The sequence below is a fragment of the Nycticebus coucang genome, chromosome 6, assembly GCF_027406575.1.
Source record: "Nycticebus coucang isolate mNycCou1 chromosome 6, mNycCou1.pri, whole genome shotgun sequence".
NCBI classification, from domain to species: Eukaryota; Metazoa; Chordata; class Mammalia; order Primates; family Lorisidae; genus Nycticebus; species Nycticebus coucang.
Window position 1 is genome coordinate 119,887,103 of NC_069785.1, and position 17,547 is coordinate 119,904,649.

General features: G+C 40.6%; 1 protein-coding gene across 9 annotated transcripts in view; it reads right to left on the minus strand.

Annotated features, from left to right (window-relative positions):
- CADM1 (cell adhesion molecule 1) overlaps nt 1-17,547 on the minus strand; it is a 336,966-nt gene that overhangs the window by 49,349 nt on the left and 270,070 nt on the right. For all 9 annotated transcript variants that reach the window (XM_053593671.1, XM_053593668.1, XM_053593665.1 and 6 more), the window contains exons 4-5: nt 12,961-13,098; nt 10,813-10,971 (exon numbers count right to left, since the gene is read on the minus strand). In XM_053593671.1, the coding sequence (XP_053449646.1) occupies nt 10,813-10,971; nt 12,961-13,098 (297 nt within the window). The remainder of the gene's footprint in view (nt 1-10,812; nt 10,972-12,960; nt 13,099-17,547) is intronic.

Here is a 17,547-nt window from a genome sequence, read left to right on the forward strand (position 1 = left end):
TTTATCATAGGGACCATCACTGGTGGGAGAGTGAGCCGACTTTTAGGGATGAGAACTCGCACACACGCAATGAAGCTCATCTGAGTCACAGAGCTCACCTAGGGAATGTACGTTGGGGTGGATTTCTGATTCGAAACCAAATTTCCCAATAACAATTCATAATTAAAGCCAAGTATAGCTTCCTAATGCAGTTATCTACTTTGGTAAGGAATGTTAAGTACTCTTATTTTTGACTAGCTACTTAAAACTGTGCGAGTGTGTAGAGGCACCTGCATGAGAGAGGGGTGATAGGAGAGAAAGGGAGGAGGCAGAGAAGTTGAAGAAGTTAGAATTCACGTAGATACACGGACAAATACATTTACAAATAAAACCTGAATGGAATTAGAAGACTTTATCTTTTCTATGTTGAACTAACAAGCTATTAATCCCTAAATCAGTTTTTCTCATTTAATTCTGTGGCTCTGTAAATGCATATTTTTGGAAATGTACCCAAGAGTAATAAATGTGAGAGGGGAAGACATCAGTTGGCTAAAAGGTCAAAACAATTACCATAGTTTTACTTTCTGAGACAATCATACCACCTAAACAATAGCCTCTTGGCCTCTGACAGGCAGCAGCGAGCTCATTAACATTCATCCTATGGAATGAGGCAGACCTCATACGGCAGGGCTCAGCCAATCCCCCCTGCACACAGCTGCGCGTGCTGCCCCAGGAAGTCCTCTCGAGAGACGGCTGCTTTCCAAACGCATTTTTATCATCTCTTTCCTAAGATCTTTCCCTTATGTTCTGAAAACTGTGTGGCATTCAAAACCTTTTAAGAGAGCCCCCTTGTTACACTCAGAGTGTCCTGCACACTGTGAATTGGTAGCACTTTCTAAGAAGCTAAGTCACTTGGCCAGAAACACAATATTGACAAGCCCAGACGCTCCAGCGGACCCTGGCAAGTGATATGCTTCCATTCTTAGATGTGTTAGCAAAGACAATGTGTACAGCAAAATGGTGCAGAGGGGCCGGCGCCTGTGGCTCAGTGAGTAGGGTGCCGGCCCCATATACTGAGGGTGGTGGGTTCAAACCCAGCCCTGGCCAAATTGCAACAAAAAAATAGCCGGGCGTTGTGGCAGGCGCCTGTAGTCCCAGCTACTTGGGAGGCTGAGGCAAGAGAATCGCCTAAACCCAGGAGTTGGAGGTTGCTGTGAGCTGTGATGCCATAGCACTCTATGGAGGGTGATAAAGTGAAACTCTGTCTCTACAAAAAAAGAAAAAAAAATGGTGCAGAGGTTTCCAGATGCGGGTAACAGGGTCAGGAAGGTAGGCATTAAGAGAAGGCAGGAAATATGGATAAACAGGATGACCTTGAACTGGCACTGGCTGACGGGCTAACGCAGGGCTCCCAGGCCTTGAACTGGCACTGGCTGACAGGCTAACCAAGGCTCCCAGGCCTTGAACTGGCACTGGCTGATGGGCTAACGCAGGGCTCTCAGGCATCCCCTTTCATAGAGAGTGACTATATCTTAGGCTACAACCACTGGCAACAGACACGGGTCCAACATTTTTGGCAAAGTAACACATAGACAGTTAGATTTATTTTTAAAAAGATGGAAAAAAGAATACTGGGAGAAGGTTATGGCACCGGACACCTGGATAATAAGACCTGCAGCCCAATAGTTCATAGCAACGCTTATGGAGTTCCTGCCGAGGGGAGCCTCTGCCATTCTAACCCATGAACCATTCTGGGTGAGGCAAAATTTAAAGCCCCGAATTTGCACTGAAATGTAACATCTGCTTATAGGTTAATCTCTGATCCAGGGAAGGGCTGCCTTTTCCATGCACTGCTGACTTTAGCCCATTAATTAAAGAGAAGCAGAATGCTTGCTGGCCTATGTGGAAGTTCTTTGTTGTTGTTGTTCTTTTTCTTTCATGTCATTTATAAGCAAACAGAGAGGGCCTATTTTTCAGCATGATACACTAAGGGTTTCACAAGCTCAACTTCCATTAATAATAAAGAGAGTGTTGAAAACCCTACTCTGCGCTGCCTCTTCAGTACAGCTAAGTTTGTTCCAGTTAAATGTTCTTTTTTTTTTTTTAAATTTAATGTCCCTAATGAGCTGTTTACCAGTTGTCAATTACTCATATATATTAGGAAGAACAAGCTGAGGACCTGCTGTAGTACTTGGAATTTATTTTAAGAATCACATACTAACCCACAGAAAATACACCTTTAGTTTTGACAGCTGGCTTTCCCAACTTACTCTTTAGATTTCTGGAGAAACATCTACCATCTACTCATGGGCACAGCTGCCACAGTTACCTTGATAGCTGGCTGAAAAGGTGCACATTAGTCTTATTTGTATTATACAGAAAAGCGCCGTCCCCCTCTGTTGACACTCGCCGTATGTACAGGCATGTTTTCTGACCAAAGCTGAGCTATCTTCATGCCTCGCTGAGGAACCAAAGTCTGCGTGCCAAGATTCATCCCCAGGTGACGGAAACCTAAAAACAAATTCTGTTCCTTTTCTTTTGTCTTGACAAAGGGACTTAAGTATCCTCAACAGGTGGAAGAGAAACCTGGGATTCCACTGGCACCTCTAGAACTCTGGGACATTAAATTTTCCCAGTAAGATCCCGACTACAATATGAATATGTCAAAATACCGAACAATCCAGATGGCTGATTGAATAGCCCAAAGCTCATCATTTTTATTTTAATTATATTCATAAATCAAATGTTATAACCCACCAAATCTTTTCTGAAACAGAACCAAGATTTATTTTTAAATAATAAGGTGAAGCCTAGTCCATTTTTTGGGGGATCATTTTACGCCTCAGTTGGTGTTGTAAGGCACGAGGCTAAAAGCCAGATGACACTTTCTACCCTAGTGCAGTAACTGTCCAGAACTGTATTGCACGGAATGGCTTAATGTCATTATAAAATGGAACTGCTGTATAAAAGCAAGAAAAATAGTCAGGTCTGTGCACTTAAGGAACATTACAGTGATAGAGATGGCATCACCAACAGCCAATCAGTTAGGTCGAGGGATGTTAGGTTTCTATAATACATTGTAATTTTTTTTAAAACCTCATAAAAGACATTTAGCAAGGCTGCCATAGCAGACAAAATTTGTTCATTAGTCAAAGTTGCACAGAGGGTTAAGTACCAGGGGGCTTTAGGTCACACTACAGCAGCAACCAATTAAAAAAATAATATTAGAAAGACATTCTGATTTGATGAGAATTTCTTTAAATGTACTTTGCTCTCTCTATAAAGGGGGAAAAATGCATAAAAGGAAACTCTTAAAGAGGTTAGAATGGCTTGCTGGCAGATTACAATTGATTTCATGCCAGTCTGACCTCGCACCACATTCTGTGATCTTTTCAGAAGATGAAACTCACGATTCTGTAATCTGTATTTTAATTTTCTATGTAAATGAAAAGGCATAGTCTCTTCTCTAGATCCAAATACCAACATATCAGGTTTCTGCTTTTTTTTTTTTTTTTTAATTCTTAAAAAAGCACTGTGCATTTTCCTTTTGATTGGGATTTCACCCTGCCCAGGTAGCAGAGAGGAGGAGGGCTGGGGCAAGAAGGGAAGGCATCCTGCTACCCCGGCAGGCAGGGGGTGTCTTTGCAGGAGTCCGATTATCCTAGAGGCTCCTACCACCTTTCCTCTCTTCCTGAGAATTTCTAAATCGGGGAATGGAGGCATCAAAGGTCTTTGACATGCTCACTGCACCCAGGCCCAAGGACTTCAGGGCAAATCAGTTCCTGCGACTGCATTTGGTACATGGGCTCTTCATGTTTCTTACTGAGATAGCACCCAATATCTGAAACGCCAGTGACTGTGGGATTGGATGCCTGTGGGTCAGGTGCTAATAGTTTTGAATTCTACCAGACAGAACTCGAGGGCAGAGTAGGCACAGGGGATCTCGGAACAGCTGGGTTGAGGGTTTGGGTCTGCCTGTAGGCATCAATGGGGAAGCATTCACGGAAGAGGCTTTGTCAACCACGGAAGATTACTGCAGTTTGGAATGGAACGACCATGCCAACATTAACCTTAGATTTGGCTGAGAGCAAGAATCAACCCCTACAATATGGCTGTCCAAATTGTTGGGAGAAGACAGCTGTGAAACTAATGGAGGGCAATGTCTAGAGATACAAAGTGACTGGGGTTGGTGAGAGAACAGAGTCCCACAGAGCTCTCAGAGGAGTTAAAGAGAACATCTTGCAAAAGGTGTGCTTCCTATTGTCATAAAATAATTTTCACTGGTGTTCATTTTGTTTGTTTGCAAGGTGAAGGGCCTCCTGCTGTCACATCTGTTGTAGAAATCTGGGCACTTAAACTGTACTTCTTGAGGAGGGCTGAACTATTGTGAGTGGGATGAGTTAAATCTGGAGGGACTCACGTGGGACCAGAGAGCATGTGCCACCTCACCATGGAACAATACCATCTCCTGCTACTGCCACTCGCAAGTAGTTTTGTGGATATTGCAATTACAGTTTACCCAACAGGATCCAATTTTATTCTGCAATGTTGTGGCCAGAAGTTATGTTCCCAGTGCTTTTCAATGGGGCACATGCTCAGTACCCTTCCTTATCTTGGAAGAAAATCTTCAAAATGGGAAAGCAGAAACCGGGGAAGGAAATCCTTAAAGTGTCTCCCTGGTTATCAGTTAAACAAAGGGTACAGGGAGGGAGGGAATCGGGAAATCCTTATAACAAGATTTCCTGTGCAAGAACTCTGTAAGAAAAGGTTTTTTTTTTTTTGGTTCTGTTTTTTGAACTGCTAGTAACTAGAACAGTACCAGACCTTGATGCAGAATAGACTCACAACACACACTTGCTGAATGAATGAATGAATGGAGTCAGTGAATGAGAAGGGGGAGAAATATTGGGGCACGAACTTCTATTCCTAGCTGTACTACTAGTTAAAAAATAAATAAATAAAAAATCAGACCATGAATCCATCTTAGCCTTCATCACAAAATATAACTGCTTTTCTTTTGGAAGCTCCCCAAATCTGAGGTTCCGTCCAGCTGTTCTGATTTATAGACTTCTATTTCACTACACATTTATTTAATACCTTTTGTGTATCTCCAAGTGGTATCTTAAGGGAAATCATAAAGGATGTCGTTTGACCATTCTTTTTAGATTTTTAGAGGCCAGCTTCACGACCACTTAACCTTGCACAGAATCAAAATCTGACCTTGAGTTAAAAAACCATTAAGTGAAGCATGTACATCAGAAGACTAGTTTCACTTTGTAAGTATTTGATGTCCACAGACACACCTTTTATAAATACATTAAGGTCAGGGAGATGTGGAAAGCCCGTCCTTAGCCCAACAGACCTCTTTCTGCAGGGTGTGCCTCTGGAAGGCAGGTATGAAGGCAAAAGCTTTGCCCCTTCAGGGTCATTCAAGTCTAGCTCACCATGTTTGCGTCCAACCTTGGCCCTTTGTATTTTGAGTATTGGCTACTTGGCCTCCTGCCCTCTTTGGTACTGACGATTGTATCATTAACCATCGACGGTGCTTATACCATCAGGCACTTAGAAGCAACACTCTTCTGTGTTAACACAACAAATCATAGGTTAAAAAATTAGTTTCAATCAGGGGTTCTCCGTGCCTTGATTATTTCTCACAAGGCATAATAAATACCGAAATAACCTCCCTGAAACTCAATTCATTGCTTTAAGAAAAATAAAAGGGAGAGTGGGAGGAAGAGCATATTTTGTTGAAAAAGGGACTGGAGATCAGAGGGAAACAGACCAAATCTGAAAACGCTAGCTATTATGCTTTGAAGAACACAACCTGGGAACAGAACTGATGGGGGAGAATTCGAGATAGGACCTGCTCTTGGAAACTACATGTTATCCTCCACTCCGAATAGGAAAGATCTTCCGATCCCCAGGTTTTCTTCTCCTCTGCACTGCAGGGCACTATCGATACCAGAGAAACGTTTATTTTGGCACGGATAAAGAACAGGTTTTGATCATCTACTCAATGCCCAATTTTCCTGCAGTTGAGGGAATAAAAGAAAAAAAAAAAAAAAAGAATCTACCCTTCTCTGGACCTTGGATGAACAGAACTATGGATTTATAAAATGCCTGGCTACATGGAGTCAATAAAACTCATTTTGAAAATGATGCCCACGAACGTGATTAGCTGTCAGATGATAATCAGGACAGGGAAGGCATTCCAACACCCATTTCTAGAGTCTTTTGTTTTCACTCTCCCTTCCAAAACTCATCTCTGATCTCTTTTTCTTTTTTTCAAATATGCACACACACAAAACCCTCACAAAATGAGGATTTTTTGCAAAACATTTGAGAGAACAAGGCTACGATGGGCCAAAGCGAAAGTGGCGCAGCAGTAATTCAAGAGCGCCGTGTTTGCCTCGGTCCAGAGGAAGGCTTTCCTCGCCGGTGCCCAGCGATCTGAATTCCACACTGAGGGTCACAGCTTTTCTTTGAATTCCCAGCTCATGTCGCTACGTGTTGCCTCCTTGATGTTATTTAGACAGCTTCTTTTTTAACGCTCAGGCAGTGAACTGTTCTCGTTTAAACGGGCTTTTATTTGACAAGGGTACACTGCCTCGGATCTGAAGCTACACTAACCGCGCTATCTACCATTGTACCATGCTCTGCTATAATCAACCGTGTTGTAAATTTGGGCAATGCCACCTGTATAGACATTTACAAGAAAAAAGACGCATAGGAAGATTTTAGGGTCGTATAGCTCAGAACATTAAAAAGCAAAACTGTTCTCAGCATAACATCCTTAGAGCTTTGAGCTCTTCCAGCTTGCAAGCATAATTATTTTCTGTTTTAAACATTTAACTGCACGCTGCCGCTGTACCCTTGCTGAGTCTCCGAATGAAAGCTAGAAAACTAAGGGCCCCACTGTATGGTCTTCATTCCCAGCAACGTTCCTATGAGAAAACCTTATTAATGAGCTTGCAAACGAGCACCCAACAGGGAAATGTCACAAACAAGAGCAGCTAATGCCCCAGAAAATCAAATAACTGAACACTTGGCTGATTGTGGCGCCTTTCATATTTATAATAAAAAAAGGTGGGGGGGCTTTAATGCACTGATTCTGAAGGGGTCAACACCTTGCTGAACAAAACAACTCATTTATTTATGTTCAGAAATCTCCAGATGATAAATTACATTGATGTTAATCACTTCAATGCATACTGCACAATTAATATCTGTACTCACTGAAAACTTAAGGATTATTAAAAGTATGACAGCATACACATCTGGGTGATTTTTCACATAATTGGACACAACGATTTCTCCTGGTGTCACAAATAAGGGGCCTAACAAACTAACACTGCAAAATTTTGGTTCAGTTAATTAGGACTTAAATCCACAAGACAAAAGCAATTCCAGACTGTGGCCGGAGCCTTATCTTCCATGCAATATGGTAGCCCTCCCTGGTAAGGGGAGAAGTGTCACCTTTCCCTCCTTTTTAATCCCTCCTCCCCCTTTTCCCTGTCTTACTTAAAGTAAGGTATTTAATGGCATACGATGCTGGTTTCCATTTCTTTTTTAACATTATTCTTTTTAAAAGATGTAATTTATATGGAATTCAAATCCACTCTCTGTCATTTAACCCTGGTTAATATCTATTATCTAAGATAGAGTAGAGAGACGTTTCCATAAACCTTTACAGAGCAAAATGGGCCAGGGTTAAACCAAGTGAGCACACTTATTACCAATCATTAAAAGTAGATTTCCCCACCCCAAGTAGGAGGGGAGAATTCTACTCTGATTTACACAGAGTAGAATCTGAGGTCCACGGATGGGCTCAGTATTTGCAGGTGATAAGCTATGGTTTATCACTGATAGCATAGGGAATGGTTTTAGGTGGCGAAGGACAGGATATTAAAAAAATAATTGTACATTTATTTTAAGGCTTATTAGACATAATGTATATAACCAATAACATTAATAATTTAATAGACATTTTTACATTGGTCCTGGCTAGGTTAAAGCAATAAAGGGAGTTACAGAGAAATTATAAAAAAGGTAAAATATAGATGACCCCTAAATATGGTAAAACTTGTGACTATGGCACTTGAATAAATGGAAGTTTGGAAAACTCTGAAAACTCTAAAGAAACCTGTTAGATTATAAGAAAAATATGGCGGCTATGTAATTTAATTCAACTTTTCTAGGTCTATAGCTATCTAATGATTTTTATTAAAAGGATTAATGATCCCAAAAGGGTTAAAAATTGCTGACTTGAAGGGTTTGGGCCAATTTAAGAATACAGGTGTAATGTTACTCCTCAAGGGTATCCAAAAAGATTCAACCTCCATTGCCTACTGAAAAAATTATTCTAAGAATGTTGTGTATTCAGGCATCTCCTTTCCTTGTGGCCATCTAGGTTATGGTGATGTTTGTCTGCAATGCAAGGACAGCTGTGGGCTATGGGGGGCTGGAGATGAGCCACCAACAGTACTGGCCAATGGTGGATCAGAATTTAGGGCTCAGTGACTAAGAGCTTCAGGCATCGGGGACGTGAGCAGAGCTGCCGGTGTTTGAGAAGCGTAAAGCTGAGAAGGAGGCAGAGAATCGCAGTGATGTTTGAAGAAGCTACATCAGGAACTCCTGGCTGACTCTGCAGAGACCCCAGTAATACTCTAGGAATGGAGGGCAGTGAACTGTCAGGTGACTTTCTTGAGCATAGAGAGCCTTACTTAAGATTGCAAACCAGACCCTGAATTCTCATTCAGATTAATATAGTGCTTGCAATTCTTAATTTTATTCCAAAAGAAGGACTACAAGGATAAAATACTGTATGACTTATATTGAATAAAAGAACAGAGAGTCTCCCACAAAACAGTTATGTTAGAATCTAAAATGGTCAATGGGTGCAGCCTCCTTTCTGGAAGGCATCAGAGTCACCTTCCTGCAGGAAAGGGCCAGCAGTACTTTGTTAGCTTGAAGTCAAATGGATTCAGACCTGGAGCCTCATTCCTTTTCTTGGCCAAATCTCACTTGAGCTTATCCGCATCATTTATCACGTTTGCCAACGGGTAGGAGGTGTCTTTGGGAGAGAGTGTAATTTTGTATGTGGGTGGGGCTATACTCTATTTAAAAGATATTCTGGGAAAATACTAAAAGAGTTTAGGGGTGGAAACCAGGGGAGTATCTTCTCAGGATTCACAAAGGACCTAATGTATTATTAAAGCTAATGGGCCCCTACAAGGAAAGTTAATGGATATTAAGTTTGCTTAAATGAATTACATATTAACCAAGTCACAAGAAATCTACTATCTGCTAATTTAGATAATATCTGATCATTTCTGTTTTCCCATTATAGGAACATTACACCACAATAGTTTTAGTGATATGAAAATTATAAGCATGATGCCCATAATGAAGTTATATAATGAAGTGGATGAAATGAATTAACAAGAAAAACCTGCATTATGTAATGTTAAATTGAGCCAAGCTCACGGAGTAAGGGAAGGCTGGGATGAGACGGTCTCCCAGAAGCAACTTTTTATAATTCTGCTTCCTGTTTTGCTCAATTTCAAAACATGATGGGGTGTGTATTGGGTTGACTAGTAGCCCCCAAAGATATGCCCATATTCTAATTCCTGGACCTGTGAATGTGCCTAACTTGGAAAAGGGTCTTTGCAGTTGTATTTTAATTAACTTAAGGATCTCGAGGTGAGTACTCTGGAGTATCTGGGTGGGTCCAATATCCAATGGCCCCTGTCCTCGTAAGAAACACACACAGATACAGAGAAGAGCAGGCAGTTATGTGAAGACAAGGGCAGAGGATGGAGTTATGGAACCACAAGCCGAGGAACTCCGGGAACCCCAGGAGCCCCCAAAACTTGAAGGAGGTGAGAACAGACCCTTTTGTGGAGTCTCTGAAGGGAGGGCGGTCCTGCCAACACATGGATTTCAGGCTTCTGGCCTCCAGAGCTACGAGAGAATGAATGCCCATTGTTTGAAGCCAGCAGTGTGCGGAAGCTCTAGGAAACTCGTGCACGGAAGGTGATGCTTTCGCTTCGTCGGACACCAAATCTCTGCCACCCCAACCAAAGTCCTCACTGTGCTACTCAAACATCACCTGGAGGTTTTCAGAGGCCGAGTCACAGAAGCCTTTTGATAAAAGGTGAGAAGCTGGCTGCTTTGCCATTACATTCACACAAAGATAGTGTTGTGCAGAAAACAGATTTTTTCCTTGTAAGCAGGAGGGTCCACAGGAGATGAGGAGAATGTATTTACTCCACAGTATGTATTTAGGGCACAGTAAGAAGACAATCTCACTCACTGTGATCCAGCTTTATTGATGAAGCCATCAAGATTGTGGCAATGATTCCAAAGAGTCTGGCTTTTCAACTGATGGCTATGATTTAAGGTAAAATGGAAGGGAAAATGCAATTTAAAACAAAATGCTTATGTAGAATGGGAATTAAATCCCTTCTAAAAAAAATCCAATATTTATGATAGAATTAAAAAGGTGGGGGAAATGAGCCTAGATTTTGAGCTTGGAAATGATAACAGTTTATATTCAAAGAAATTAATTAATTCAGTCATATGTCAGAACAGATTGGAATTATTTCTCTTTTATATTTGCGTTGGATGTAGTATTTTCAAATCGTCATCAGTACTTTGTAATAGGACAGTGTAGTCTTTAATAAGATAATCCTTTGCTAATTTTTCTATCAAGACAACAAGATAAAAATTCAATCCGTATTTTGTAAAATGAAGGCATCTAATAAATGGTTTCTGAAATGTTTTCATGAAACTGCTCCTCTGGGCCCTCAGAGTAAGATACTCGGTACTTACATTGTACTTCGAGATACCGCTGGGTCTGCAGGTTCCCGGTGACTGCAGGGTGCTCCACCTGGCAGATCACTGGGACCCCGTCGTCCTCCTTGCGCACCTTCAGCATCAGCTGGCTGGTCACAGTGTACATGTCTGACCACTCTTCCACCTCGGACTTGCCTGCGGGACAGAGAGTGTACCAAGAAGCCAGAGTTGGGCAAATCTTCACCAATCTGTCATACATCTTCCCCCTTCCCTCCTGACCCCGTTACATCCATGGAAGTCACTTGAAATTCGGGGTGACCTGCAGATAGTTAACTGATCAAATGAAAAATTTTTTTTCCTTTAATTTCCTACTTTTCAACCTTGAGGAATAGTATTTAAGATACTAACCCCAAATAATATACACTATGTTTATTGAAATACATCATGTATGTTTCTTCTACCTTAAACCCTCCTACAAAAACTCAGCTGAAAGTCGAACTATTTTGACATCTGGCTGCTCAGTGTATTCAAGAGGAGAAAAAGGAAAGTGCTTTTCATCCCTGTAACCATCTGAACTTGAAGTATCTACTAGGCTGTCACGCCATTTAACAATTCCAGGATGTCATCCAAATCCCCTAAGTAATTCAATCAGCAGTAGAGATATAAACAACACCCTTTGCCTACCCCCATCATCAACAATTAAGAGAGAAAGTAACTAAATGGATTTACATAATTGAAATTGTAATTGAAATGTTTAAACTCTGAGACTTTAGGAAGATCACAAAATGTAGTGGCAGTGGGCGAGAACAAAGTTAAGACATGGGCTTCGGGCCAGAGGGAGACACGTCCAAGTCCAAGAACACCCAGAAAGGGAGGGCGGAGGCTTCCGGATGGGATGAATAGGCTGAGCCAGTCCCTTCCTGAACTCAGCACCCCCAGGAACACGGCACACCATTAACTTTCTTTTAATGTTTTGTACTTATGGGTACACATTTAATGGCTCAATTCACTTAGACAGAAAAGCAGACAGGAAATGAGAAACTCCTTCCTTCCAAAACCATACCTAGGAAATAGGAGATTAAAACAGAACAAGGGTTTTGAAACTTAAGCTGTTGCATATCGATTCACCTGTTTCCTGATACAGATTTCTATATCCTTTCTAAAAGGGCTTATTCTTTTCTTCCTTACACTCTTTATTTAACAAGTGCACATACAACATTCACCCAGGTACTAGCTAAATGCTTTACTCATTCCACCTTCAGAAGAACTCCCTATGGTATGTCATACCATTCTCTCCATTTTAGAGGGAACTGAGACACATGGCTAGCGTTTCTGTCAAATAGCTAGAGAAGTTCAGCCCCTGAGTCCTTTTTGTACAGGTTACTAATTGCAGGGCAACCTTGAAAAGCAAAGGAATCTGAATGCTGATATACCTAAGGGAATGAATGAAGCAATAAAAAATGGTCAAATAGGGTGTAGGCTGTATCGTTTATCGAATGCAACAGCTGAGGTGGCAGATACTTGAGGATCTAGGAATTAAACAGGGGCTGGGGCAGAACTGAGGGAAAGACCAGCAGAGCAGGGATAAAGGAGCTGCCTTGACAAAATCACAGACTTTGCACAAGAACAGGCTGGTGAGTTAGGCAACTGAATTACAGGTTTCCCAAGAAAGGTGGTCTCTGTAATTAACCATGAAAATAAAACAAAGTTCTTCGTCTACTTAACGCAGCCACTCTCGTAGGGAGGCAAAGAAGTCAGAAGGATGTGAAATTCACCATGTGAAAGACTGTTTGCCATTTTAAAAAACATATACCACGAGAATTTGGGGTGCGGATCCACTCTGGGTCTCTAAAAAAGATAGAGTAGAAGCAAAGAGAATTGAGGGTACAAGTGCTGATGGACTGAGTTCTTCCCGGCCCAGAGAGTTCCAGTTTCCAGGTTTAGTTCTTTCTGGATACCCAAGAAGAGCAAGTATCAGCAGGAACCCTCAAATCACAGAATGAAGGTAGGAATTAGAACACTATAGTGCTATTATGCTTTGGCCTTGGTAACTGATTATAAACCATAGCTAAGTAAATACATTTCAAGGACATGTTTTGCCTTTGTCTTTAATTTCCACAAAGGCATATCTCCTAGCATCAGGTGCCAACTAACTGCTTCGGTTTAGGGCAATCCACATCTCACCTTTCAGCTCTGTGTTCCCCTTGAACCATCTGATAGTTGTGGCTGGTTTGCTGGCCATGGCAGTGCAGTTGACTTCAATCTCCTCGCCTTCCACCGCAGTGTCTTTCTGGATATCGATCATCAGGTTACGTGGTGGGACTACAGATTAAACATATGTGCTTTATAAACACAGAATCCATTTTTGAACATACTCTTCTCTTTGGAAACTAGAACCACTACTATCAAAAGTGAGACAAATGATGGACTTTCCTGATGGGAATTTCAAATAAACTCTCATAGAAGGCAAAAAAGAAATGCAAAGTGATTATCAAATGAAGTGAATTAGGTGAAATCTGTTAATTTAGAATTTCCTCAATTTATCTGAAAAAATGACGTTTCCTACTCCTGTCACTGACCAAGTTATAACAATATAGATATTTGTCACCAATAGTTTGTTAAAAATGGACCGGAAAGTGAATATAAAAGGAAGAGGAATACCTACTCCTGAAATTATCATCCTTTCCTAGAAGCTCCTAACAATAGTATTTCTCCCTGAACTCAATCATTGGATTTCAATCCTCAAATGAAAGATTCCAGCAAAAATCAAAAACTTTTGAGTCCTTTAAAAGAATCACTCACACCCAGAAAAATTATGCCTCAGAACCAGATTCATTTAATTAAAATCATTCATAGAGTTCCAGAATATAATCTTGACTTCTGATGCATGGTGTAGTAATAAAATCCTTTGGATATGAAGCTGCAGTAATATAGGAAATGCCAATTAGTTTGAAGCAATTTTCCATATTCTAAATTCCAATGTTCCAGATTTTAGAAATCACAGGCAAAAGAGACTCAAGTGCTTGCAAATAGATTTATATATCAGAATTAAAACAACCTTTCTGTGAGCACATTAAACATATATGTGATAAAATGGTCAAGATAAAAGACTTGGGAGCTGAAATGCTGAATATCAAATCAAGAGCACGTTCCACGCTGGTGATGACGATGAGGACGAAGGAAGTATATTATCTTTTAAGAAACTGAGTTGAAAGTGAAACTTCACATCAGGTGCAACCTTATCCGGAGACTGAGCCTCTTGAAATAAAAATCAGTAAGAATACTGAATTCAGTAGAGTGAAGGAAGAATATGTTTCCTGACCACCATGAATAAGCAAAGACAGTTCTGAGTCTTATGATTAATAAGTTTCTCAACTCAGAAGAGAAACAAGAAATTAAATATGTATAAACATGCCATCCCGATGATCAAGTTGAATAATAAATCTCTGATACTGTTTCAATAAATTATGGGATTAAACCATGTATTTGGGGTTTCCAACTGTTCTAGTCCAACGTGAAAATTCTGCCCACGGGAAGACTTTTATACTGAATTGGAGCTGTTGGAAAATTCCTGCAGAGAACGACGGAGAAGTAAAAGTAAAATGATTTGTTGCATATATTTCCTCAGCGAGACAGGTGGGGTGGTGTTGGTGGTGTAACTCCTAGAGCAAAAGCATCCCTTTTATGTGATCCCTGTGTACAAGGAAAACCACATATTTGCTTACTTGGATATATAGCTCATATCATATGATACAAATGAGTAGTTAAACAGGGCAATGAATTACCTTGGCTTATAACAATAAGCAAAAAGACAGATAATTTAACATCCGATTTGGAGTTGCACATCTGCTAGCACTTTAAGAGACACAGAAAGGCACTGGGTGATAAAAAGAAAGAAAATGACTTTGGCTAGTTGGGTCCTTAATGTGCTTTACCCATGCGAGACAACAGGTAGGTTGCGGATTTTCATCACATGGACCTAGTCCGTTGACAGGGAATACACAGAGACACTCGATGTTTAGGAAGAACGCTGCATTCTGAGGTCAGTGTAATAGAAATACTGAAAAGTGCTATTGTGAGATCAGAAGTCTGAGGAAAAGATTGTCCAAGCTGAAAGAAAACAAGGCCTTGGTAAGCAATGAAGAACTGGGTAAGAGGGAATAAAAAGGAAACAACTAAGCAGTAAAAGACAGAGGAATGTCTTCTCCACAAAGGAAGGAATGAAAATCAAAAACTACCTTTCAAGGTCCAGGCAAAAATGAAATAGAACGATGAAAATAATTTCTGATGTTGACATATGCAGTGGTTCTCAACGAGAACTGTCATTGAGTAATATAACTGATGGAATATGATGTCAGGAAGGCGGTTCTCTTAGGAAATAATAAAAAGGGCCAACAGCTGATGCTACTGGCCATCTTGAAAATCCCTGCAGAACAGGGCAGATCCAACCCCACCTTGGATTACTGTATTCCTTTGGGAGAAGCACCTTGATGGTCATTCTGAGGAAACCTGGGAATTCTCTTCATGGGAACAGATCCAGGAGTTGGTAAAAGGATTCTGCTATGTATCACTGCCAAGTCATGATGGAATTTAGCCCCAAATGTCTCCTGTCAGGTAGTCGTGGCCTGTGTTCCTGGTTATCTTCTCTTCCTTCACCTGTTTTTCATGCTGAGTCTGAAGACACCTTATCTCTCCTCACCTCAGGCTTCCCCAAACCGCCACTACCTGTTTATCTTTCATGGCAGTTCTTGGTGGAAAGTCTTCATTCCTCCATTTGGTCCTAAGACAATGGTATGTTCTTTGCACAGTATCGATAATGTCTGCTGGTTCAAAGTAAGGAAATGAAAACAGACGGGTACAGATAAAGACAGGGGCCAATTCACCATCTCCTCCAGGCTTTGTTTGGGGTCTGAGAGTCCTAATGTCTCGATGACTTAGTGTTTGGTATTATCCTCGTTAATTCCCCCTCTATTGCAAAAGACACTCTCTGAAGTTCAATAACCCTTCAGAGCGAGTCCTGGACCAGTGCTCGTTCCCAGGATTATCTGTCTGAAGAGCTGACATCATCTTCAACTCTATGGCTAAAGTAAAAGTATGGGAAACTGCAAAAGCACTAGAAAGTATTCCCAGTGTAGAAAATAAAGGACTAAGATATTGTTGAGATCATCACCCCTGAGAAACAGCTGAATGATTTTTTTTCCAAGTTCATGAGCCATGATGGTTTATGATAGGTTATGAAGTCGACTTCTCTCAGATATTTTTTAAGGGCAAGAAAGTGCTGGGAAGTATAAATGAGGTGATTTAAATCTGTCTTTCTGAAAAAAAGGGGGCTGGACCAGGAAATCTGAAAATTTATTTTGGTCTATTCATTCTACCCTGTTTTCCCCTTATACTTCATAATGTCGACTCTAATACAAAAGAGGTTAGTAAAGTATAAAAAATCCATTTATACGAAAAATGAATTAAGATGGCTGCTCACCAGAGAATACACTTACACATGGTCCACTAAACAGACACATTTAGTAAAAGATGCCTGCAGCCATTAATGAAAATAACCAAAGACATTTCTAAGGAGGTGCAGAGAGATGAAAACCTGAATGGGAAATACGAGAAAACAGCAATGAAATGCCAAAGTTCTTCTTAGCTAACCTCCAATCTATAAGAGTGCTAATTATAAACATTACACCTACAACATTTAACAAAAATCAGCAATATCAAGATGAGTCACATTAATTACAACAAAAGAGGAGGCTTGAAGCTGATCAGTATGTGAAATCTCACTCCAAGACCCTTTAAAATAATTAGGTTCTCCTGTTCCTGGAATCTTAAGAGAGAACACTAATCTTAGAAGGACAGGGCTGTGATAATATTAGCTACTATCATCAGTAACTATTAATCTTAAAGCAGTGTGTTTTTTCTCTCATTCCTCTCCTCTCATGAATAGTAGTGAAAAGACAGTCTTCACTGTGTTCTGGGGAAAGAAAGAAACTCGTTGCAAGTGGAAGGAGTGAATGAGTGACCTAAAAGGCACCCAAAATATCAGGAGAATTTTCAAATTTCACATGGGTAAGATAGAACAGCACAGATAACATTAACAAATACCTATCTCTGCATCTTATAATTATGCTGAAATTTTTGCTCAATGCATCACATAACCAATGGAAATATGCACTAAAATGAGCCTCTTCGGCCTATCAAGAAGTTTGACAGCTGTGCAAGGGCACAGGGGGTCGTTTTCAGAGAACTGTGGGTAGCAACCAAGATGTTAATGTCACTCTTCATTCATTATAATATCTGGAAACCAGAAACCTTGGGAGAAAGGTTTGAATATACGAATATCAGTGGAAATTGTCAGATTTGGGGAAATGAAAGACTCAAACACTGATGACAACGATTTTACTCTGTCAAGGAATCCCGGAGTAAATTCAATGGAAAGAATATTAAATGAAGGCATAATATGTGCACAAAAAGAACATCTACTACTTTTGATACTTGAGAGCCTTGCTTTCAAGTATATTTAAGTTAATGGTTCTATAAAATACCAAGTGGGAACTTATTACTTGTAGAATAATCAGACCTCCAAAAGGATTTCAGGCATAATGCGTCTCAAAATTCTAGTGCTGGCAGGGCAGACTCTCAAGTACAAGGTGCATTCATGGCCAAACTGGTCCAATGCAGTGATTTGGGGAATAAATGTAATAGACCCCAGAAAATGATAGGCACACAGTAACTGCTTGCCAGTGGCCAGATCTAACCCTGAGAACAAAAGAT